The 26,574-nt window shown below is 45.3% G+C and overlaps 1 protein-coding gene across 1 annotated transcript in view; it reads right to left on the bottom strand.

Moving 5' to 3' along the window:
• Positions 1-26,574, bottom strand: part of TMC7 (transmembrane channel like 7) — a 68,183-nt gene that overhangs the window by 22,646 nt on the left and 18,963 nt on the right. Inside the window, exons 2-8 of the mRNA XM_044303511.1 lie at positions 23,881-24,112; positions 20,860-21,008; positions 17,892-18,053; positions 14,226-14,308; positions 9,555-9,700; positions 7,975-8,122; positions 5,042-5,215 (exon numbers count right to left, since the gene is read on the bottom strand). Of these exons, the coding sequence (XP_044159446.1) occupies positions 5,042-5,215; positions 7,975-8,122; positions 9,555-9,700; positions 14,226-14,308; positions 17,892-18,053; positions 20,860-21,008; positions 23,881-24,112 (1,094 nt within the window). The remainder of the gene's footprint in view (positions 1-5,041; positions 5,216-7,974; positions 8,123-9,554; positions 9,701-14,225; positions 14,309-17,891; positions 18,054-20,859; positions 21,009-23,880; positions 24,113-26,574) is intronic.

Here is a 26,574-nt window from a genome sequence, read left to right as displayed (position 1 = left end):
TTAATATATACAGCTTTCATATTCTGTTACCAAAAAAACACTTTTTGGGCAATATACAACATCTGGATTAGTCAATTTAAGCTAGAAATACAGCCATCATTTTCTGGGGTTTTAAAAACACATTGTTTTGCCAGATTCCACTATTTTTCTGGCCTTGCAGCATCAGCACGTGTGAAATTCCATGGTTATATACTGCTGTCAAATTCAGTTATTAAACAAACACCCGTTTGGACAAAAAAAATAAAAAATTGTTGACAGCCTTTGCTGCAGATGTCATTGTGAGATACAGCCTTTACATACTGTCTTTCTATTCAGTTATTTGAAATAAAGCCATTTTGGGCACAATTCTTTGATAGCGTCCTAGTGTGGATCAGGGCGTGTGAGATACACCCTTTAAATACAGGGGTTATATTCAGATATTTGAAATACCACCATTTGGTGCACAAATCTTTAATTGAGGCCTAGTGTGGGATACACCCTGTATATAGAGGGCTTATATTCCTCTATTAATAAAACACCATTTCTTGGGCAAAATACTAAATATTTCAGGCCTTGCAGCATCTTGACGTTTGAAATTCCAGGGTTATATACTGCTGCCATATTCGGTTATTAAACAAACACCCGTTTGGGCAAAAAATTTTTATTTGGCAGCCTTCGCTGCATGTGTCATTGTGAGATACACCCTTTATATATTTGGGCTATATTTAGATATTTGAAATACCGCCATTTGGTGCACAAATCTTTAATTGGAGGCCTAGTCTGGTTCAGGCCGTGTGAGATACACCCTGTACATACTGTCGTTCTATTCTACTATTAATTAAACACCCATTTAGGGCAAGATCCTAAATTCGAGAAATATGAGGGAAGCGTCAAATAAGGGACGTGACCCACGTCGTGGTGCTCCTGGTGGAGCTCCTGTTACAGAGAGGATGTGGTCGATCTGTGCCAGCTACATGCACAAGTCAAAACCCTTCTTCAGGTGCAAGTAGGCGACAGAACCTGCAGCGGTATTTGGTCGGGCCTAATGCAGCTCTACGAATGGCGAGTCCTAAACAAATACAGGCGATAGTAGATTGGGTTGCTGACTGTGGATCCAGTTCCTTCACATTGTCTCCCACCCAGTCTCCTGTTGAAAGACCACAGTTGGCACCTGCAGCCGATGTCCATCCGTCTTTCACCTCCCCCTCTTGCAAATCAGCCAAGAAGTCTGAGCCCCAAGTCATGGAGCAGTCTCTTCTGCATTTTGATGACTCTGCTAGCAGGGTTTCCCAGGGCCATCCATCTAGCCCTGCCCCAGAAGTGGAAGAGATTGAGTGCACCGATGCCTAACCACTTATCTTTCAAGATGAGTACATGGGAGACCCATCGCAGCACGTCTCGGATGACGACAAAACACAGGTGCCAACTGCTGGGGCTTTCGAAAGTGTGCAGACCAACAAGGAAGGCAGGGGTGAAGACTGGGTGGAAGATGATGTAGAGGATGATGAGGTCCTCGACCCCACATGGAATCAAGGTCATGCGAGTGACCTATGTAGTTCGGAGGAAGAGGCGGCGGTCGCACAGAGCCACCAGCACAGCAGAAGAGGGAGCAGGGTGCAAAAGCGGAGCGGCCGTCCTCTAGACAGTACGCCTGCTACTGCAAACCGCAGCAAGGGACGAGCACACCAAAGCCAGCTCCAAGGAGTTCCCTGGCGTGGCAGTTCTTCAGACAATGTGCTGACGACAAGACACGAGTGGTTTGCACACTGTGCAATCAGAGCCTGAAGCGAGGCATAAACGTTCTCAACCTGAGCACAACCTGCATGACCAGGCATTTAAGTGCAAAGCACGAGCTCCAGTGGAGTAGACACCTCAAAAACCAAGAAAGGTCTCTGGCTCCTCCTGCTTCCTCTTCTGCTGCAGTCTCGGGCCTCTTTATCCACCTCTGGAGTGACAGTGTCACCTGCCACCACGCAAACAGAGGATCTGCCAGCAACACCAACACCTGGGTCACTAATCATCTCCACAATGTCCCACGGAAGCGTTCAGCTCTCCATCTCCCAAATGCTGGAGAGGAAGAGGAAGTACCCCCTACCCACCCGCGATCCCTAGCCCTGAATGTCAGCCTTTCTAAATTACTGGTCTTTTAAATGCTCTCATTCCGTCTGGTGGAGACGGATAGTTTTAAAGGCCTTATGGCGGTGGCTGTCCCACAGTAAGTCGTGCCCAGCCGCCACTACTTTTCCAGGAGAGCCATCCCTTCCCTGCACAACCAAGTAGGGGACAAAATCAGGTGTTCACTGCGCAACGCCATCTGTGGCAAGGTGCACCTCACTACTGATACGTGGACCAGTAAGCACGGTCAGGGACGTTATATCTCCATAACAGCACACTGGGTAAATGGCGGCTGGGCCTGAGGCGGATAGCAGTTTGGCACATGTCCTTCCACCTCCGAGGATTGCAGGGCGCTTCAGTTTGCCTCCTGTTGCTTCCTTCTACTACTCTGCTTCCTCATCATCTACCAGCTCCTCATCCGGTCAGCGTAACACCTTCACCACCAACTTCAGCACAGCCAGGGGTAAACGACAGCAGGCAGTTTTAAAAATTATCTGTTTGGGGGACAGACCCCACACCGCGCAGGAGCTGTGGACGAGCCTTGAACAACAGACCGATGAGTGGTTTGTGTCAGTCAGCCTCAAGACCGGCCTGGTGGTGTGCGATAATGGGCGAAATCTCGTAGCAGCTCTGGGACTAGCCAGTTTGACGCACATCCCTTGCCTGGCGCATGTGCTGAATTTGGTGGTGCAGAGATTCCTTAAAAATTACCCCGATATGTCAGAACTGCTGCATAAAGTGCGGGCCGTCTGTGCGCGCTTTCGGTGTTCTCACCCTGCTGCTGCTCGTCTGTCAGCGCTTTAGCGTAACTGCGGCCTTCCCGCTCACCGCCTCATATGCGACGTGCCCACAAGGTGGAACTCCACCTTGCACATGCTGGCCAGACTGTGCGAGCAGCAGCAGGCCATAGTGGAGTTTCAGCTGCAGCACGCACGGGTCAGTCGCTCGGCGGAACAGCACCACTTCACCACCAATGACTGGCCCTCCATGCGAGACCTGTGTTCCTTGTTGTGCTGTTTCGAGTACTCCACCAACATGGCCATTGCCGATAAAGCTGTTCTCAGTGTTACTATCCCACTTCTATGCCTCCTTGAAAAAACGCTGCTGGCGATGATGGAAGAGAATGTAGCACAGGAGGAGGAAGAGGGATCATTTCATAGGGTTTCCGGCCAGTCATTCCCAAGTGGCTCCAAGGGTGGGTTCCTGCACCCACAAACGCCAGGAGCCCAATTGTCCAGCCAGGGCACAGTTCTGGAGGATGACTAGGTGGAGGAGGAGGAACCATGTTCACAGCAGGGTGGCACCCAGACCAGCTCATGGCCATCACTGGTGCGTGGCTGTGGGGATACAGAGGACACAGACGATACACCTCCCACAGAGGACAGCTTTTCATTACATGCTGCATTATCTCCGCAATGACCGCCGAGTTGCCCACATTCTAACTTGTGCTGATTACTGGGTGGCCACGCTGCTGGATCCCCGTTACAAGGACAACATACCGTCCTTAATTCCCTCACTGGAGCGTGATCGTAAGATGCGCGAGTACAAGCGCACGCTGGTAAACGCGCTGCTGGTGGCATTCCCACCTGACAGCGGGGGCACAGTGGAAGCACAAGGCGAAGGCAGAGGACGAGGAAGAGGTCACCAACGCAGCTGGGGCACCGCCAGCACCTCAGAAGACAGGGTTAGCATGGCCGAAATGTGGAAAAGCTTTGTCAGCACGCCACAACAACCAGCACCACCAGCTGATACGGAACGTCTTAGCAGGAGGCAGCATTTCACCAACATGCTGGAGCAGTATGTGAGCACACGCCTACACGTACTGAATGATGGTTCTGCCCCCTTCAACTTCTGGGTCTCCAAATTGGGCACATGGCCTGAGCTTGCCCTTTACGCCTTGGAGGTGCTGGCCTGCCCTGCAGCCAGTGTATTATCTGAACGTGTGTTTAGCACGACTGGAGGGTTATATTTCCCAATGTTTTGGGGTGTACCCCAATTTAAAAAAATAATAAATTTTAAACCAAAAAGCAGTGTAGGCTACCTCCTCCTCTTCCACCGCCGCTTCCACCTACACCGCCACATCCACCGTTTTATGTTATTTAAAAAGTCATTTCCCTATCCACATTTGTTTGCAGGGCACTTGCTGTGCGCTTAACCACATTTTCATGCCATTTGCAGCCTTCTAGCCCTTTCCATGACATTTTTACAGCCATTTTAGTGCTCAAAAGTTTGGGTCCCCATTGACTTCAATAGGGTTCGGGTTCGGGGTCAAGTTCGGGTCTCGAACTCAAACTTTTTTCTGAAGTTCGGCCGAACCCGTACATCCAGGTGTCTGCTCAACTCTAGTCATCAGTATCTGATCTGTGGGGGGTCTAACACCCAGGACCCCCATCGATCAGCTGTTTTGAGGCGGCATTGTTGCTCCACGGAGCGTTGATGCCTTTTCGCAGCTTACCAAGCACAGCGCCGTATACGGTATAGTGGCTGTGCTTGGTATTACAGCTTAGCCCCATTCAAGTGAATGGGGCTGAGCTGCTCCTAGGCCACGTGTCGTCACTTGGCCGCGACGCACACTGGAGCACCACTGCCTTCTCAAACAGCTGATCGGTGGGGGTCCCATGTGTCAGGCCCCCACCGATCAGATACAGAGGATAGGTCAACTATAAAAAAAATAATAATAATCTTGGAAAACCCCTTTAATCCATTATCTCTGTACAGTTATCAGGGGTTACAATGAAATATGGAGGGTTTGAAATACACACCGTCAAGCCATCTAGGTTAAAATTTCAGATGAGCAGTGTCAGCAAATGATTAAGGAAAACTTTGTTAGCCAGAGGCTGTAAATAGCCAGATAAACCCAAGAAGAATTTTATCAGCAATATGTTTTGCCTATGGCTTTTTAAGAGGAATGTTATGAAAAAAATGAAAAAAAACATGGGATACTCACATCATTTGTATACTCTTGTGAAAAGGCTGTAGCCAAGTAGATTGCATAGAAGCAGCCAGCCAAAACTGCGATGACAATGATGTTCAGGAAAATTCTCAAGGAATAGATTCGAATGGTTTCTCCCCGCGTTCGTTTCTGCTTCCTGTTCCGCAATCTTTCTTCTGCCAAGTCAGTCTGTGCGGAAAAACAAGACAGTTTGCCATATTATTCCACAGCTAGAGTTGTGCGAGCTGAACGTTTCCTTGGAAGGAACTCGTTCAGATCTGGGACCTGTTTTTTTGTCATGCGTTATTACCGTTTGGGCTGAGCAAACAACTCGTCTCCAAACTGGAGTGAGATCCACTAACTTTGAAGGGATTGGCAACTTTAAATATATTTCAACTAATGTCACATTAATGAAAGGGAACAAGCAAAACACAAAAATGGGGAGGGCGTTAGGTGCAGGATTGCCAGTTCATCATATAACAGGTGGCAGCACCATACACTACGTGCAGAATTATTAGGCAAATGAGTATTTTGACCACATCATCCTCTTTATGCATGTTGTCTTACTCCAAGCTGTATAGGCTCAAAAGCCTACTACCAATTAAGCATATTAGGTGATGTGCATCTCTGTAATGAGAAGGGGTGTGGTCTAATGACATCAACACCCTATATCAGGTGTGCATAATTATTAGGCAACTTCCTTTCCTTTGGGTCAAAAGAAGCACTTGACAGGCTCAGAAAAGTCAAAAATAGTGAGATATCTTGCAGAGGGATGCAGCACTCTTAAAATTGCAAAGCTTCTGAAGTGTGATCATCGAACAATCAAGCGTTTCATTCAAAATAGTCAACAGGGTCGCAAGAAGCGTGTGGAAAAACCAAGGCGCAAAATAACTGCCCATGAACTGAGAAAAGTCAAGCGTGCAGCTGCCAAGATGCCACTTGCCACCAGTTTGGCCATATTTCAGAGCTGCAACATCACTGGAGTGCCCAAAAGCACAAGGTGTGCAATACTCAGAGACATGGCCAAGGTAAGAAAGGCTGAAAGACAACCACCACTGAACAAGACACACAAGCTGAAACGTCAAGACTGGGCCAAGAAATATCTCAAGACTGATTTTTCTAAGGTTTTATGGACTGATGAAATGAGAGTGAGTCTTGATGGGCCAGATGGATGGGCCCATGGCTGGATTGGTAAAGGGCAGAGAGCTCCAGTCCGACTCCGACGCCAGCAAGGTGGAGGTGGAGTACTGGTTTGGGCTGGTATCATCAAAGATGAGCTTGTGGGGCCTTTTTGGGTTGAGGATGGAGTCAAGCTCAACTCCCAGTCCTACTGCCAGTTTCTGGAAGACACCTTCTTCAAGCAGTGGTACAGGAAGAAGTCTGCATCCTTCATGAAAAACATGATTTTCATGCAGGACAATGCTCCATCACATGCGTCCAAGTACTCCACAGCGTGGCTGGCAAGAAAGGGTATAAAAGAATAAAATCTAATGACATGGCCTCCTTGTTCACCTGATCTGAACCCCATTGAGAACCTGTGGTCCATCATCAAATGTGAGATTTACAAGGAGGGAAAACAGTACACCTCTCTGAACAGTGTCTGGGAGGCTGTGGTTGCTGCTGCACGCAATGTTGATGGTGAACAGATCAAAACACTGACAGAATCCATGGATGGCAGGCTTTTGAGTGACCTTGCAAAGAAAGGTGGCTATATTGGTCACTGATTTGTTTTTGTTTTGTTTTTGAATGTCAGAAATGTATATTTGTGAATGTTGAGATGTTATATTGGTTTCACTGGTAAAAATAAATAATTGAAATGGGTATATATTTGTTTTTTGTTAAGTTGCCTAATAATTATGCACAGTAATAGTCACCTGCACACACAGATATCCCCCTAAAATAGCTAAAACTAAAAACAAACTAAAAACTACTTCCAAAAATATTCAGCTTTGATATTAATGAGTTTTTTGGGTTCATTGAGAACATGGTTGTTGTTCAATAATAAAATTAATCCTCAAAAATACAACTTGCCTAATAATTCTGCACTCCCTGTATATACACCTCCCCCCCCCCCAAAAAAAAGGGGTTTCCAATGGCTTTCCAGCCTGAAGCTGACTGACAGCGCTCTAAACCAATCAGCGTCAGGGAAAGCCAAGATGTCATGAATATAAAGTTTCTTACCATACTGAGCAGAGTTTAGCGCTAGGCTTGCGCTGTATCTGTTCATTGCCAATTTTTGTAAAACGCCTGGGTCAGTTCAAATAATAACCCAGCATTTTGCTTAAAGGGCATCTGTCAGCAGATTTGTATCTATGACACCGGCTGGCCTGTTACATGTGCGCTTGGCAGCTGAAGGCATCTGTGTTGGTCCCATGTCCATATGTGCCCGCATTGCTGATAAAAAGGACGTTTTAATACATTCAAATGAACCTCTAGGAGCAACGGGGGCGTTGTCGTTACACCTAGAGGCTCTGCTCTCTCCGCAACTGCATCTCTCCACTTTCACGGACAGGGCCAGGTGAGATGATCTTTTCACTCTCTACACGTCAGTTGTAGAGAGAGCAGTGCCTTTAGGTGTAATGGCAACGCCCCTGTTGCTCCTAGAGGCGCTTTCGCATATAATTAAACTTCATGTTTCTCAGCAGTGCGGGCACATAGAACATGGGACCAACACAGATGCCTTCAGCTGCCAAGCGCACATGTAACAGATCAGCCAGTTTCTTAGCTACAAATGTGCTGACAGATGCCCTTTAAAGTCTCCATCATAAGTTTACGCTGACCTTAGTGCAGCATAAAACTGATGTCAGCTTCCTGTTAAGCAGCCGCTTCTTCCTTCATTCATGACATTCTGTTCAGTAGTTGTTGTTACTTGAAGGTTTAAGGAGTGACTCCTGCCGGCATTTGCCCGAGATAATAATCAAGAGACTCTAACGCTGCGGGTACCTCACCTGCAGCTCATGCAGCAGACTGCTATGCTTCAGACCAGCATAGTACTGGTCTTTAATACAGAAATCCCAGCCGGCAAATACTTTATTGCAGAAGCTCTGAAATCTCTCTTCGTCATTCACAAGGTTATGCTTAAAGCCTTCTACTGCCCTGGAAAGAAAATGCAAAGACATAAAACGGTCAAGATTCACAAGAAAAGATATGGTGTGCCTCTGATCCAAGGAGCTGAATCATGTGCCGTCTGCACAAGCTCCAGACTCCAAGCCTCAAAGTAAATCAGCAAGGGTCTACCTCCCAGTTCACCGTCATGGACGATGCTGGGCCTAGTGGGCTTGTGTTCTAAACAGGGCGGTGGGAGTAAAGCTTTCAGACACTGAGGAAAAGGTTGGACATGTTGAAATTCTAAGCCCGATCCTCATCTTCCCCAACATCTGCTGTCATGGGGAGATTGAGGAGGCCTCTGTACATCTTAGATGGCTGGATAGTCCTGTTGAAATAGGTGGGTTTGGCCAATATACATATAATGTGGATGGCCAGCTTCATTCAAGACTATGGGGGGAGATTTATCAAACTGGTGTAAAGTAGAACTGGCTTAGTTGCCCATAGCAACCAATCAGATTCCACCTTTCATTTTCCAAAGGAGCTGTGATAAATGAAAAGGTGGAATCTGATTGGTTGCTATGGGCAGCCAAGCCAGTTCTACTTTACACCAGTTTGATAACTCTCCCCCTATGCTTATACTGTTCAGAGGTCTAGAAAAAATGCCGGATATCCGTATAGTAGATCTACACATAATCTGCATTAATCTTCAGCTGAAGTGGGTGAAATTTATTTATAGATGGCGCAGCAGTTGCAGAGAGAGCAGAGCCTCTAGGTGTAATGGCAACACCTCCATCGCTCCTTTGCATATATTAAAATTTCATTTTTCTCAGCAATGCGGGCACATATGAATACGGAAACACAGATGCCTTCAGCTGCCAAGCGCACATGTAACAGGACAGCCAGTGTCATAGGGACAAATCTGCTGACAGATGCCCTTCAAAACCATATTTTTGTGGAAGTCCTCTTTACTCAAAGGATAACAATACACGAGCCTATAACCAATCTAGAATTCCTCACGCGTTTCTTTTTATAGCAGCCTGTAGTTCTCCAACTGGGGATTTTCCTGGCTGATCAGTAAGTGATCAAATGATTAAAATTTATTGAATAAAAAAAATGAAAAAGTTTTTAAAGACTCATACACAGACATTTTAAAATGGAAAAAACTACCTTAAAAAAGGGAACAAATCAACATAAAAGAAACAAAGCTGAAATACCTGCACCCCTGAGGCAGATAAAGAAGGTGGGAGAATGTGTTCTATAGTAGAATGAGATCCAGATTTGCTCCAGACATCCCACACTTTGTAAGTAATCAAATGAAATGTATGACACCAGAATTATAATGTTGCCAATTATGCACTGTCCTAATATATTCATTTAAATGGCTCCAAAAGACAGCGTTTCACTTTCAATGTGATTTTCTGGGCGCTAATGGAGCGCCTATTTTATACAAAATCTCACGATGAAAAGTGAGCGACTTTACCTTTTCACAATCCAGAAAATGCTTAGCAGCAGGTAGATGATCGTGACCAGTACATAGGCCAGCGGTAGACTATAATTAAAATTGTACACCGTGACATAGTCTACCGTGTAAAATCCATAGAACAGATAAGTCATTTCGAGGAAACCCTGAAAGAAAAGAGCACGGTCAGAATTAGATTATTCTCATTATTCGAAAGTGGATGTTACATGTTATCCATAAGGGCTTGATCACACAGATTGGTATCGCAGCTCAGTCCCATTCAATTCTATGGGGTTGAGCTGCACTTGCGCCACGTGATCGATGAACGTTACGTCATATGGCCTAGGGAACGCTGGAGAAGGGCGCGGTGCCTTATCAAACAGCTGATCGGCGGGGGTCCTGGGTGTCGGACCCCCACTGATCAGATGCTGAGGATAGGTCATCATATAGGTCCTTCTAAAAAAATTAGCATATTGTGATAAAGTTCATTATTTTCTGTAATGTACTGATAAACATTAGACTTTCATATATTTCAGATTCATTACACACCAACTGAAGTAGTTCAAGCCTTTTATTGTTTTAATATTGATGATTTTGGCATACAGCTCATGAAAACCCAAAATTCCTATCGAAAAAAATTAGCATATCATGAAAAGCTTCTCTAAACGAGCTATTAACCTAATCATCTGAATCAACTATTTAACTCTAAACACCTGCAAAAGATTCCTGAGGCTTTTAAAAACTCCCAGCCTGGTTCATTACTCAAAACCGCAATCATGGGTAAGACTGCCGACCTGACTGCTGTCCAGAAGGCCATCATTGACACCCTCAAGCAAGAGGATAAGACACAGAAAGAAATTTCTGAACAATTAGGCTGTTCCCAGAGTGCTGTATCAAGGCACCTCAGTGGGAAGTCTGTGGGAAGGAAAAAGTGTGGCAGAAAACGCTGCACAACGAGAAGAGGTGACCAGACCCTAAGGAAGATTGTGGAGAAGGACCGATTCCAGACCTTGGGGGAGCTGCGGAAGCAGTGGACTGAGTCTGGAGTAGAAACATCCAGAGCCACCGTGTACAGGCGTGTGCAGGAAATGGGCTACAGGTGCCGCATTCCCCAGAAACAGCGGCAGAAGCGCCTGACCTGGGCTACAGAGAAGCAGCACTGGATTGTTGCATGTCATTCGGAAATCAAGGTGCCAGAGTCTGGAGGAAGACTGGGGAGAGGGAAATGCCAAAATGCCTGAAGTCCAGTGTCAAGTACCCACAGTCAGTGATGGTCTGGGGTGCCATGTCAGCTGCTGGTGTTGGTCCACTGTGTTTTATCAAGGGCAGGGTCAATGCAGCTAGCTATCAGGAGATTTTGGAGCACTTCATGCTTCCATCTGCTGAAAAGCTTTATGGAGATGAAGATTTCATTTTTCAGCACGACCTGGCACCTGCTCACAGCGCCAAAACCACTGGTAAATGGTTTACTGACCATGGTATTACTGTGCTCAATTGGCCTGCCAACTCTCCTGACCTGAACCCCATAGAGAATCTGTGGGATATTGGGAAGAGAAAGTTGAGAGACGCAAGACCCAACACTCTGGATGAGCTTAAGGCCGCTATCGAAGCATCCTGGGCCTCCATAACACCTCAGCAGTGCCACAGGCTGATTCCCTCCATGCCACGCCGCATTGAAGCAGTCATTTCTGCAAAAGGATTCCCGACCAAGTATTGAGGGCATAACTGAACATAATTATTTGAAGGTTGACTTTTTTTGTATTAAAAACACTTTTCTTTTATTGGTCGGATGAAATATGCAAATTTTTTTAGATAGGAAATTTGGGTTTTCATGAGCTGTATGCCAAAATCATCAATATTAAAACAATAAAAGGCTTGAACTACTTCAGTTGTGTGTAATGAATCTAAAATATATGAAAGTCTAATGTTTATCAGTACATTACAGAAAATAATGAACTTTATCACAATATGCTAATTTTTTTAGAAGGACCTGTAAGTAAAGTCTCTGAAAACCCTTTTAACTTTACATTTTTCAAGCTCTTTCAATAATAGTATCCTATTACAGGGGTTTTCCAGCCAAAATATTAAAATAATAATTAAAAATATATATATATATATATATATATATATATATATATATATATATATATATATATATAGATAGAGAGAGAGAGATAGAGAGATAGAGAGAGAGAGATCGGGAAGCACACTCACATGAAAAAAAGCTAAAAAGTGTTCATAACAGTGACCTCCACAGCGGCCTGCCCCCTTAACAGTAATATCCACAGCGCCCTCCCCTTTAACAGTGACCTCCACATCGGCCGCCCCTTTACTAGCGACCTCCACAGTACCCCGTCTCATTAACCGTGATTTCCACAATAACCCGCCCCTTTAACAGTGACCACCACAGGGCTCCGTTCCCTTAAAATGTGACCTCCACAACACCCCGCCCCCTAACAGTGACCTCTACAGCCCCCCGCCCCTCAACACTGACCTCCATAGCGGACCGTCCCTTAACTGTGACCTCCACCGTTCCCTGCCCCCTTAACAGAGACCTCCACAGTGTCCGCCCCTTTAACAGTGAACTCCACAGTACCACATCTCCTTAAGGCCACCTGCACAAGACTGCATGGTTTTGTGGTCAGTTTTAAACGGATCAGTTTTTCCATTTCAGTAGTGTTTCCGTTCCGCTTCTGTTCTGTTTGTAATCTGTTTTTTTGCGGATTGCAAACGGAGGCATACAATAATGTTTCAACAGTGAGTACATACAAAAATTGGGCTGGGCATAACATTTTCAATAGATTGTTCCGCAAAAACGGAACGGATAAGGAAGACATAAGGATGAATTCCTTATGCATTCTGTTTTTTTTTGCGGACCCATTGACTTGAATAGAGCCACGGAACGTAATTTGCGGGCAATAATAGGACATGTTTTAACAGAAATACGGAAACAGAAGGCATACGGAGTACCTTCAGTTTTTTTGGCGGATCCATTGAAATGAATGGTTCCGTATACATAACGCAAAAAATGGAACGTAAACGGAAGAAAAAAACGTTTGTGTACAGGAGGCCTAATAGTGAGTTCCTCAATACCCCGTCTCCTCAACAGTGGCCTCTACAGCAATCTGCCCCTTAACACTGACCTCCACAGCAGCCTGCCCCTAGGATGGCCAGAGGTCCGGTTTTAGGCCGGACGGTCCGGCTTTCAGACTCTGTCCAACATGGCTGGATTTCTTGCGACTGCCACGGCTACATGCACACGAATTGCATCCCTTTTTCATGGCCATTAAAAAACAATGAATTTCATTGGTGCCATTTTTTTTGTTTTGTTATAAAGATCCCAAACCCTGCAGAGCCCTCAGTACACATAATGCCCCCCCATAGTGGCCCACAGATGTAATAATATCCCCCATAGAGGCCCCAGATGTAATGTTTCATTTTAGAAAAAAACAACAAAAAACACACATCTCATCCACGTACAGAGGAAGGCGCTGCTCTCTTCATTGAAAAGGACCTGCCCTCAGCTTGATGACGTCAGCGAGCGCTCCCAGCACGAGCGCGTGTTCACTTCATCACCCGAGTGCAGGTCCTTCGAATGAAGAGAGAAGCGACTGCCTCTGTGCGTGGATGAGATGTTTTTTTAGAAAAAAAAATGTAACCTCTAAAAAGCCACATTGTCCTAGTGTACCCATTTTTATTGGTCGTCAGACAGGTGCACTCCTGTCTAAGCGCCCATTAAAAAACGGTTCTATTGATATCAATTGGATCCGTCTGGTCGTGAAAATGGACAAAAATAAGACATTTCCTATGGTTTAATGGCCACTATTCACTGCCCTCTATAAAAAAAAACGGCCATGTGAATAGCCCTATAGACTCTCACTGGTGCTAAAAAAGGCAGTGTGAATAGTCTTATGGACTCTCACTGGTGCTAAAAACGGCCGTAACTTTTCACTGTCGTGTGCATGTAGCCTAAGTAATACAAGATGGCCATCAATTTAAAAGGGCATCTGTTAGCAGATTTGTGCCTAAAAAACTGGCTGACCTGTTACATGTGCACTTGGCAGCTGAAGACACCTGTGTTGGCCCCATGTTCATATGTGCCCGCATTACTGAGAAAAATGATGTTTTAGCATAATTAAAATGATAAAATTATGTTTTATTATATGCGTAACCATCGCACCTAGAGGCTCAGCTCTCTTTGCAACTGCCGCACCATCTGCACTTTGATTGACAGTGAAAACAATGGCTCTATCAAAGTGCAGTTGCAGAGAGAGCAGAGCCTCTAGGTGTAACGGTAACGCCCCCGTTGCTCCTAGAGGCTCATTTGCATATAATAAAACTTCATTTTTCTCAGCCATGCGGGCACATATGAACATAGGACCAACACAGATGCCTTCAGCTGCCAAGCGCACATGTAACAGGTCAGCCAGGTCCATAAGTACAAATCTGTAGACCGATGCCCTTTAATTGCCTTTTCATGGTGGATGCTGTGGGACATATGTTTTATTAATTTTCGGCCTGTGCTGTTGGGGGTTCACTTTAAATTGCAGGTACTGCACCAGGAGTCGGTAAACTATGCAGATTGATACAGTTACTTGGGTGGTACCTCATTTTCTTATTGAATCATAAGTATAAAAACTTCAAGGGCACTCATTGAAAATGAAGGTCTTCTGAGAACCACAAGACACGTACCGTTCCAGAGAGCAGATCTACGATGTTCGTGTAAAAATATTTCAGCCCTTGGTTGTGCTGTGGGTATTTTGAACATTCAGTCTCTGTAAATGGGGACAAAAAAAAAAAAAACATTACGACTGAACTGATTGAAATTTACTGTTTTCCAGAAGTCCATACAGCAGAGCAAACTGTAATCCAGCAGCGATGGTCGTACTTCCACACTATAGGAAAAGGTGCTCGTCTATGCACACACCTGCTGTCCTGACCACCAGAGAGGCCAGGGCTTTTTTCTATACTGTGCAAGCACAACCACAGCTGCTGGATAGCAAGGTGGTCATAACCATGGAAACTAGACGTGTATAATGTGATAAAAAAAAAAATGAATCAAGCCATCAAAGGAAGCAACATGGACAATAACAATACATTAGTAAGTGCCTTGTGAAAAAAAAGAGGCGAAATCCAGCTTCCCATACAAAACTATTTCTTTATTTCTTCAGTGGTAAAAACATATTTATGACACCCATAGTCTACGCGTTTCGGACATTAAAATCTCAGTCCTTGATCGTGACATACATAGTTAAAATGAAAAAAAAAAAACACTTCCTTTTAAAAACAAGGAAAAACCTAGTGATAATTAATGAATTAACATATATCACCTGATTGTGAAAGGGAGGCAGAAAAAAAAAACGCAAAGACGGCCAACTTATTTATACTGTAAAACCAAATCATATCTTTTGTTCAGACCATTGGGAGCGCAGCTCCCTAGGCTGAACATCCAATATACTTCTCCGCTCAAGAGCTTGCGCTTAGGATCTCCTCCCCTTATAGGGCCCGACACCTTCTCTATTCCCTGAACTGAAAAAGCCGCAGTATTCTGCATGTGAACCACCGCGAAGTGTAAACTTGCGGCAGAAATATTTTGCGTTTTAAAGTGAGGAATATCTGAAAGGTGTTTGCGTACCCTCGTTTTTATCTGCTTTGTAGTACACCCCACGTATGGTAACTGACCTTCTTTACAAGTGATCACATATACTGCAAAACAGGTATTGCAATTCAAAAGTGGATTTTTTTAATGAGTTTTTCCATTAGCTGTGGACGCGATACTTTTGCCAACAGCCATGTGTCCACAGCAAATGCACCTGTTGCTGCCGCATTTGTAATTGCCCTTATAGGATAACCAGGACTGATCATAGAACAAGCTTGGGCTGATCTTTTGTCCCACTGTAGGTGCCCTGCGTGCCACACACCTTAGACCCGAGGATACTATCCCGTCCCATCCCTGATCACCGTTCAGAACAGGTAAATGACTTCTGACGATCTCGCATACCCTCACATATTCCTTGCTGTAAGTGGACACAAAGGTGATTGGTTTATCTCCAACTGAGGCGGAATTGGCATTTTTCTTCCATTTTTTATTTTTCACTTTATTTTTGTGTTGAGTTTCTGTTAACCATTTATGGGGAAAAACTAAATTGTGCCTATCCTGGGACTTAACTGCCGCAATAGCATCCTGTAAATTTCTATTGCAATATTCCCTTGCCTGCGACAGCTTGTGCCTCCTCCATGAAAGCCGCATCATCAGAACAGTTGCGTCTGGCCCTGATCATTTCTCCCCTTGGCACAGGGCCTAGACGGACACAAGGATGTCCTTTTGAACAGCTCGCTCTCAGACAGCAGCACTGTGCTGTCTGAGTGTGAGCTGCAGGGAGAAAGTCATCCTACCTCCTACCTCTGCAGCTGACAGAAGTTGATTTTTAACTTCATTTTTTCAATCTCTGTCGGCTAAGGAGTGGAAGAGGGCGTGGCCTAACCAGATCAGGGGCGTGGTTTTTAAGTTCATCTTTTGAGGGTGGACACATTGTGGCAGGGGGCGTGTTTGGGCGCCTTCCTGCAAAAGTGACACCCCTCTGGGCACCTTACTGGCTCATTTGCATACCAAATAAACTGGATTTTCAGAGGATAAAAACATCTATTGCTGGAACAAAGGCACATCTTGAAATAAAGTACTAAGTGCTATTAGGCCATGGCTTTATTTCAATAGCGATTATCCTGGTGACAGATTTCCGTTAAAGCTCACCTACAGCCGTGAAGAAAAATGGCTGGGTTGTTATGGAAACCTGGAGTAAAACTGTATGTGGAGACTAACGGCTTGCGAGATTCTATTTGCTGATGAGGGTCATGTGACCAAGCTTCTTTTGGCTAATACATTTTTTGGGAATATCTCAGAAACAGTACGTCCTAGAGAAATGAGACCCGGTCTAAAACCTTCCCGGACACCTGGTGTACCTATGTGCCAAATTTTGTGATTGTAAATGCGACGGTGCGTATTCCTTTATTCTGATTAGCAGGGAGCTACTGGCTACACCAAGTATGTATGGGAAGTGAGGGAAAGCAGTTTTGGCCTCAGAGAACTGGCAGAGAAGCCATCTTGAGAAGATCCTCATATTGTAAATGTTTAAACAGCCGTAACTAAGGGAAAAACTCAAGGAAAACAGTGGTAAGTGAAGAAACTAAAGATTGCTTTATGCATAATGCTGCTGCAGCAGTAACATATGCAAAAAAAAATTTTTTTTAATGAAAACATGACAGTTACCCTTTAATGTCATCTCGCCTTAGTAACGGTGAGATCAGAAACCCCTTCCTGACATGTGCGGCACTGGCTGGGACTTTAAACATGGCACCAGGTGGATGCCTGCTGTTTCTTACAGCAGACACTCGGAGCTAAAGTCTGCGAGTGTCGTAATGCCACTCGTGGACTTTTAACCCTTCAGATGCCAAACGTGACCACTGCATTTGAATGTGAGTGCTTCAGGGTGTACTCCAGATCCCCCCGGCGAGGATCAGGGGAGCCGGATGCATTGTGCTGCAGCTTCAGTCCTCCAGAATGAACTGAAGCTAACACACAATAGTTCTGTGGCAGGGCTCCATAGTAATACATTGTAATGGTCATACACTCCAATGCTAATGCATTGGAGTGTATGAGACAAGCAATCTAGTTCCCCCATGGGAACTATAAAATAGTGTAAATAAATAAAAAAACATAAAAATTACCACCACCCCTTTCCCCAAAAAGTAAATAAGAAAAATTGTCAAACCCCCCCCCCCAAAAAAAAAAACACATTATGGACATCACTGCTCGCGAATGCGCCGTACTATTAAAATATAAAAATATTTTTTCCCATACAGCAAACGGAGAAAAATGTCAATTTTTTTAAATAAAAAGTGATCAAAATGGTATCAATGAAAAGTACAGATTGGCCCACAAAATATGAGCCCCACACCGCTTCGTACACATAACTACTAAAAGTTGGAGAGGTCGAAATATGGCGATGAAAAGAAAAATTTAATTTTTCCCCAAAGGTAACTGTATATTGTAGGGAACGCTGTAAAAACAAAACCCATGAAACTGTTGTGAAATTGCATTTTCTTTTCTAATTCCAGCCCATTTAGAATTTTTTCCACCTCCCCACTACATCATTTGCAATATTAGATGGTGGAATTAGAAAGTGTAACTTGTCCCGCAAAAAAAAAAAGCCCTCACACGGCTATGTAAACAGAAAAATAAAAAAAAGTTATGGCCCTGGAAAGGCATAGAATGAAAAAACAAAAACGCAAATACCCTCTGGGGCTGAAAGGGTTAATTCATTTACACTGTATCTATTGAACAGAAAGCATATTTCTTACCAGCACTGCCTGAAACGATCTGAGTGCTGTTGAAAACATCCAGTTTAGAAATGACGAGTGGCAGGGTTGTAAACCAGAACATCAAAAGGAAAATGACAAAATTCAGCAGCAACACAAATCTCAAAAATGAGAAGTAAGACCCAATACCGGTACCAAATTTACCTGAAAGTAAGGAGAAAGGATAATTAGAACGGGGAAAAACATTTTTCACTAGATTTTTATCAAAGTAGATTAGCATTCATGAGCCCAGTACAAATACAACGGACCCCATTTACTATGGTAAATCCGCCCACATTTTGGCGCCTCTAATTTTAGACACTTTTTTTTATTCAGACGCCCCAAAAAGAATTCCTTTTTCTGAAATCCTTGAGAATGTCTGGTTTCACACTAAAAGGCGGGGTGAGATTAGCTTATGTAGATACGTTTATGAAACTGGAATCCACAATTGTCGCAGATTTTGGGCTACAGTTTTTGGGAGACATTGTCATTTTTCACATTAGGACAGATTTTCAGGGCATGTGCACTATGATAAATTGTACTGTCTAAGTTTACTCTGTCTACTGTACAAATTAGGCGTGGAGCCGTACTAACATTTACACGTGTGCTGCTGGAGGTCCGCCCCGCCTGCTGCGGTATTTATCCGGCCGCCTCTCGGCAGGTTTGCTGTTCTGTAACCGTATCTCCATCCCGTACCCATTATTGCGAATGGGGCTGGGCGGACTTCTGGAAGCACACGTGTGCAAACGTAAGTACGGATCCGACAGGCTGTTCCCCTTCCGGACAAGCCTAATTGTGAAAGAAGCCTTAGGCCCCTTGCAGACGAGCATTCCTCCCGCAGAGAGTCCTATATTGATTTATGATGCTATGTAACCATTACAGTTCTGGAATGGATTGGATAACACTGGCAGCATTATGCCAGTGTGATCCAATACATTCCAGAACTGTAAGGGTTACATAGCATCATAAATCAATATAATGCTATGTGACCCTCTGCAGCGCTGGGAGGTCAGGCCGGGAGCTACGCTGCGGACTCGCTGCGGGAGGAACGCTCGTCTGCAAGGGGCCTCAGACACGATTAGTAGATCTTGGCCAATTTCTTTAATGTAAAGCTGTCACCATAAAAATGCAGTGCAATCTGCAGGCAGCAGGTTATAGAGCAGAATGATAGGTTTGTGGGAAAAGATTTAGGAAAACTTGTAATTTATATAATTTACACATTTAAACCTCTGACCCTTTTATGTATAGGAGTCACATAGGCGGTGCCACTCATGGAAGGCTGTCACTGAGGAGGACCGCCCACATGGCTCCGAAGCATAAAAAGGGCAAAATAAATTAAATAAGTCATACTGATTCTTTTTCCTAAATCTATACATCAATCTACTCACCTCCTCCTGCTCTATAGCATGCTGCCTACAGTGTACTGCATTTTCATGGTGACAGGTTCCCTTTAATGATCAAGGTGCATTGATAATGTGTCGGAAAGTGGATGCCCCTGCGCTCCCATAATATATATTTCAAAGGTATCCATAGGCCCCCATTCAGCTGATGGAGGCCAAAAAAGTGTCCTTTTGGCTTCCATCCAGTTGGTTAACTTTTTTTCTGCATAGAACAGCAGAGTTCCCTATTCTATACAGAGGCATCTGTTAAAAAAAAAAACTAATACCACACAACGAGGGGCATTTATTAGGGTGTAAAAAAGGCATAAATGAAGGCGCTCTTCTTATTTGCACCATAATTTGCAACGTTTTGAGCTTCTCGCCACTTAAGAGGCAGGATTAGAGGGAGGGGCTTCTCGCGGTCCGCTGGATTTACTATACCATACTGGCTTAAGTTATAGCTGAAGTCTATACCGCAGCAGGGCCAGGGACGTATTTGCTGCTGAAAACCCAAGTAAGATTTCAATACAACGTGTGAAAAAGACCTGTCCTCAACAGTGTAATGTCTAAGACCAGCTTAGGTCTCATGCACCTGACCGTATGTTCGGTCCGCATCTGATCCGCATTTTTTATACATTTCAGTGGGGCTGCAAAAAATGCAGGCAACACACTGTGTGCTGTTCGCATCCATAGGTCTGTTCTGCGGCCCCGCAAAAAAGACAGAACATGTCCTATACTTGTCCGTTTTGCAGACAAGGATAGGACATTCCTACAGGAGAAATGGTGGCTGGTATCCATCTATTGTGGATTTGCGTACTGCAAAACGGATAGGGTTGTGTGCATGAGGCCTTATCCCGACTGCAAAACGGATAGGGTTGTGTGCATGAGGCCTTATCCCGACTGCAAAACGGATAGGGCCGTGTGCATGAGGCCTTATCCCGACTGCAAAACGGATAGGGCCGTGTGCATGAGGCCTTATCCCGACTGCAAAACGGATAGGGTTGTGTGCATGAGGCCTTATCCCGACTGCAAAACGGATAGGGTCGTGTGCATGAGGCCTTATCCTGACTGCAAAACGGATAGGGTCGTGTGCATGAGGCCTTATCCCGACTGCAAAACGGATAGGGTTGTGTGCATGAGGTCTTATCCCGACTGCAAAACGGATAGGGTCGTGTGCATGAGGCCTTATCCTGACTGTGTGCATGAGGCCTTATCCCGAGGGCTCAGATACACAGGTCTTCAATGAATCCTAAACAGCTGGAGCGTTGTGACAGAATGCAACCTTCCTGCAGTCACTGTAGTACAAGTGAACCGTTTTTTCCAATCTTGGAGACTCCTAGTCATGGGGCTGCCTGGTCTGCCACATCTTCTATACTGAGCACACTGGATAAGTAGCTTTACAGTAAATGATCTAGTCTTAGTTTTGTATTTCAGTTAGCATTTTACGCGCTCACAGCCATCTCTGTAGAAGTGCTCCTCCTGACATTGTTGTCACCCAGCGAGGGCCTGGAATATCAGAAACAACCGCTATCTGGAGGCTACAGTCCAAGGGACTCATATCTGTGATCAAGACATCTCTGACTAATACAAACCCTCTATATCGTGAATATTGGACCGCCAGAGCCACAAATGTTTTAAGAAAGCAAACGTATCATGTTTGAATTTTCTGCTGAAGTTTCTAGTGTTGTCTTTCCAAAGGGTCCAGCCTTTGTAGTGCTGGGTAAGCATCGCCTGTTCAACCCTGAAGAAAAAGAAGGAAATATAAAGATATTAACCACAGATGCTGCAGACCGTTATCTATATCATCTACCCCAGGGATCAGCAACCTTGGGCACTCCAGCTGCTGTGAATCTACAGCTCCCATCATGCACACTTCTTGTATCTCCCATAGAAGTGAATGAAGCACTCTGGGAGTTGTAGTTTCAGAACAGCTGGAGTGCCGGAGGTTGCCGATCCCTGATCTACTCTATGCAGCCTTGTTCGTAAAGGAACATTACCATCTTGCGATCCTAAGGCATATCGCTAGGATATAGCAATAACATTATGGGGTCCGACCTCTGGGACCCCCACTGATCCTGATTTAGCTCTGCGCCCCTTTCACTGTTGTGTTCTTCATTTCCCAGATCAATGCGGTCCCAGAGCTGAGACACCTATGATAATATTATAAAGTGATTGTATGTCCCTGCCATTTTCCTTCATTTTATAAGATGGCAACACCCCATTAAGTGAATGTGGAAAGCAATGCGCAGGTGCCAGAGCACTGAAAGTACAGTTGCCAACAGTCCTGATTTTGCATAGAAGGTCACGAATTTTCTGAGATAGCCCTGGCAAAATCAGACCGTTCTGGACCAAAACTGGGAAGAGTTTATGTTAGCCCCACCCATAAGCGGCCACTCCTAGGGCAGGGCTTACATGGCCCAAATTTAGCGTTAGTATTTTAAAGGGACTGTCCAGCCAAGAAGCCGACAATCCCAATGCTCCTAACTTGTACCCCATAAAATAAAAAAAAATTAAATAAAAACCACACCATTCACCTGTCCACGTGTCTGCTCTGCTGTTCCCAGTCACTTCCTGCCCCAGCAGTGACTGCTGCTGCCAATCACTGCCCAAGCACATGTGACCACTGAGGCCAGTGATTGGCAGCAGCAGTCTTGAACCAAGCCACTTCCTGCTCCTGCAGGGGCCAGAATCTGCTGGAACAGGGCAGCAGTGTGGGCTTGGTGGGACCAATTTAATGGGGCACAGGATAGGAGCACTGGGGCAGTTGGCTCCTGGGTCAAACAACTTCTGTGGCAACTCATTCTGAGGACCAGTGAGGATCTTGTCAGTCCTAGAGCTATACCACTTAGGGCTCATGCATATGAACGTATTTGTTTTCCGTGCCTGTTCCGCTTTTTTTTTTGGCGGCCCATATGCGGAACCTTTCACTTCAACGGGTCCACAATATAAAAATGGAAATGACTCAGTGTCTGTTTCCGCATGGCCGATTTGGAAAAAAGATGGAACATGTCCTATTCTTGTTTGTTTTGCGGCATTGTTACAATTGATCCTCAAAAAAAAAAAAAAAAAAAAAAAAAAAAGATGCAATACGGATGTCACACTGACATCATCCGTATGTTTTGTGGATCCGTGTGTTGCAGACTGTCGTGTGCATGAGCCCTTAATATGATGTAGTTGTATCTGCCTGTCCCGTGTCCCCCCACATCACAGCCCCTGCTGCTGCAGACGTGGCCCCACTCAACTATCTCACAAAGTAACACTGTCAGACACAAAGCTGAAATTTATGGGAAAAGCTGCAAATCAAAGAACAAAAAGAAACCAAAGTCACTGTGGCATAATAGACCGTCTGTTCTAATGAGAACAATCCATGTACATATCATACAATATGGGGTCTATTCACATCACAAGCCTTTGCTTAGTACGATAAGCCAGGTTGTGATAAGATCCCGTATAAAAGTGATTACACAGGAGTGATTTACCCCGGCACATTACAGCTCAGTGTGGATATTAAAGGGCATCTGTCGCATCCCTTACACTTTGATTGACATGTCTAGGCAGTGTAAATAATCATGCCTGGTCCTGTCAATCACACTGCAGAGCTTCTAAGTGTAACAGCAACGCCCCCATTGCTCCTAGAGGCTCATTTGCATATATTAAAACATAATTTTTCTCAGTAATGCGAGCACATATGGACATGGGACCAACACAGGTGCCTTCAGCTGCCAAGTGCACATGTAACAGGTCAGCCAGTGTCGGAGGTGCAAATCTGCTGACAGATGCCCTTTGAGCACCAAATACAAGATCTCTGATGTTTTTTGCCCTTGCTTTCTGATGGTAACCGATCCCATTTAGGGCATTCAAAAGGAGCCATTATACACCCATTAGGATAAAGCCAAACCAGTGCAGCTTGCAGATGGTCGTTTGTCATCCACTCCTCTGACCACACTGACAAAGCAGGCTAAAGGTGGTCCTAGATGGGAGATATCTGTTAACCCCCAATGTGCATATCATGTCAATGGAGTCTGGGAATAAGCACATCTCAGAACAGGTTAGATCGGGGGACACAAAGGTATTCGACTGTTCACACATCCCTGGCAAAACTGTCAGGACCTGTTGGCTGCAATCTAAAGTTTATGACCAGTGCTGATCGGGGACTTTCAGAGTCTAAAGCCTGTATTACACAGGCTGACTGAGCAAGCGATTGCCAGGAGGGAATGCTTCCCTCCTGAATATCGCCTGCTTGCTAGCGGAGGAAGCCGCTGCTAATACATACAGCAATTTCCTCTGCGGCAAGGGGAGAAGTGATCGCTATGCCATCGCTCGTCCCCATACTGTCTAGTGGTTTGCCGGCGGCAGATCGCTATTAGACAGCACGATCTGCTGCCGGCAAGCGTTCATGCAAACGTTTGTTAGCGATTATCAGCCGAAAAATCGGCAGGTGTAATGCATCTACATAAGAATATACTGGATATCAGAGCTTATCCTATGGAGAGCAGCCGCGAGGGTGGGAGTGGGAAAAGTGAACAACCTCCTACAAATAACATAGTAAAATACATAAGATTTGGTTCTTCTTTGCCGGTAGTAGCCCATGAACAAGCATAAGCTATAATAACCTTAATTTTCTTTTTTCCTGCATACTAAGCGCTAACTCTCGTGGAGGAGTACTGAGATCAGCATCAACGGTCTCCACTTGACTGAGCCCCCGGGACAGCGATCGCTTCCGCTGACTGCTCCTCTTTGATTCCATGGTTCCATAATTTGACGGTTTTCTTCGCACCAGGGACTGGTAACTTGGTAACTCGTGTAAGAACTGGTTAATGGAGCTTCCTTCAGGGAGGAAAACATCTGAAACACAGAAAGATTTTCACTTCATCGCTGAACTCGTACAGTTTTTTTTTACCAAGTTTCTCATTGCAGTGAACGTCAAAAACCTGGAGGCAGATGGTGGCAGCTGTACCCCCAGAGCGGACCAGTCCACCAGACAGATATACTGAATATTTTCCCATAAAACTATATAACATAATTTATACATTTAAATTCCTGCACATTCTGGGCTTTAAAGTCCAGGAGGCGGTCCTATCAGTGATTGACAGCCTTCCCTCTATGGCCGTGTATACAGAGAGCTGTCAATCACTGATTGGGCTTTGAAGTCCAGGAGGCGGTCCTATCAGTGATTGACAGCCTTCCCTCTATGGCCGTGTATACAGAGAGCTGTCAATCACTGATTGGGCTTTGAAGTCCAGGAGGCAATCCTATCAGTGATTGACAGCTCTCTGCATACACAGCCATAGAGGGAAGGCTGTCAATCACTGATAGGACCGCCTCCTGGACTTCAAAGCCCAAAATGTGGAGGAATCGTATAACGTATAAATTATACGTTTTACTTAGGGGTGCACCGAAATGAAAATTCTAGTCCGAAACCGAAAATTCAGGATGCCCTTGACCGAAAACCGAAACTGCCTTTTTGCCCAAATACTTTTAAAATACTTTTTTTTTTATGATTTTATTAATAATTCTTTTTCATGAATTTAATAAATATTTTCAAACCGCTGACATTGTAAAGTCACTGAAAGAGGACTATGCCTCAGCTATAGATTAAAAAAAAAGGAAAGTGAATTAAAATATAAAGTTAAACAGATACATAGATATTATACACACAATGCCACCCAAAGTGGTTATTTTAAAAAAAATGTCACTCCCCCCCCCCCTCCCTTGTCACTCTCCCCCTCCCTCCCTTGTCACTCTCATTTCCCTCCCTCCCTTGTCACTCTCATTCTACCCCCTCCCTCCCTTGTCACTCTCATTCTACCCTCCCTCCCTTGTCACTCTCATTCTACCCTCCCTCCCTTGTCACTCTCATTCTACCCTCCCTCCCTTGTCACTCTCATTCTACCCTCCCTCCCTTGTCACTCTCATTCTACCCTCCCTCCCTTGTCACTCTCATTCTACCCTCCCTCCCTTGTCACTCTCATTCTACCCTCCCTCCCTTGTCACTCTCATTCTACCCTCCCTCCCTTGTCACTCTCATTCTACCCTCCCTCCCTTGTCACTCTCATTCTACCCTCCCTCCCTTGTCACTCTCATTCTACCCTCCCTCCCTTGTCACTCTCATTCTACCCTCCCTCCCTTGTCACTCTCATTTTACACCCCCCCTCCCTTGTCACCTCTAGTGTAGCCTGTGTAGCGTGGCCGAGCTCTGTTCGTTCCGCGGTACAGGAGCATTTGTTTCTTGTACCCGGCCGGACTGAAAGGAAGTGCACACTAAGTGAGCACTTCCTGTCAGTCCGGCCGGGTACAGGAAACAAAAGCTCCTGTACCGCGGAACGAACAGAGCTCGGCCACGCTACACTAACAACAGCAGTAGCACAGAGCAGACACAGCAGGCTGCGCAGCACTGAGCCGGAGATTCTTTAGAGCGGCAAGCGTTTAGGAGGCACAGCATGAGGGGCGCCGCCGGCCGGCCGGCCGGCCGGCCGAACGTATATAACCAACCATATTTTCTGCCGATATGTACCAATATCGGCCGAAATGGATTAGGCCCATTTTCGGCCGCCGGAATTTCGGTGCACCCCTAGTTTTACTAACTCTATTGACATAAAACTATATATCAATTTGCTCAGCTCCTCCTGCTCTAAAACATGCTGCCAGCAGATTGCATTGCATTTTCATAGTGACAAGTTCCCTAAGGGTTTGTCCGAGTGTTAAATACTGATGACCTCTCCTCAAGATAGGCCATCAGTATCTGATCGGTGGGGGTCTGACGCCCGGCATCCCTGCCGACCAGCTGTTTGAGAAGGGGCTGCAGTGCTCTGGTGAGCGCTTGGCCTCTTTACAGCTTACCAAGCACAGCGCCGTACATTGTATAGTGACTGTGCTTGGTATTGCAGCTCAACCCTATTCATGTGAATGGGACTGAGCTGCACCTCAGCCATGTGACCGATGAACGTGACGTCACTGGCCTATGAAGCACCGCTGCCTCTTCCTAGGCCAGTGATGTCACATTCAGTCACATGGCCTAGGTGCAGCTCAGTCCAATTCACATGAATAGGGCTGAGCTGCAATAACGAGCACAGCTTCTAGCCAATGTAGGGTTGCACCAGGTATCAAACTAGCAATACTTTTGTACCCGGATTGATTTGATACCAGGATTTAGCTTTTACTGATACTAGGGTGCGCTACTGCACAGCCCAGTAATCACAGAACATGGCAGACGCTGCTCTCCGCGCGCTCCATGTTCTACTCAGCAGCACAGTGGAGAAGGAAGCAGTCGCCCTGTGCCGCTGCTGCCTCCAATGAGAGGAGAGAGG

Source organism: Bufo gargarizans, chromosome 8, assembly GCF_014858855.1.
Source record: "Bufo gargarizans isolate SCDJY-AF-19 chromosome 8, ASM1485885v1, whole genome shotgun sequence".
Lineage (NCBI taxonomy): Eukaryota > Metazoa > Chordata > Amphibia > Anura > Bufonidae > Bufo > Bufo gargarizans.
The sequence above is the reverse complement of the archived record's forward strand: the minus strand, read 5'-3'. Positions and strand labels throughout refer to the sequence as shown.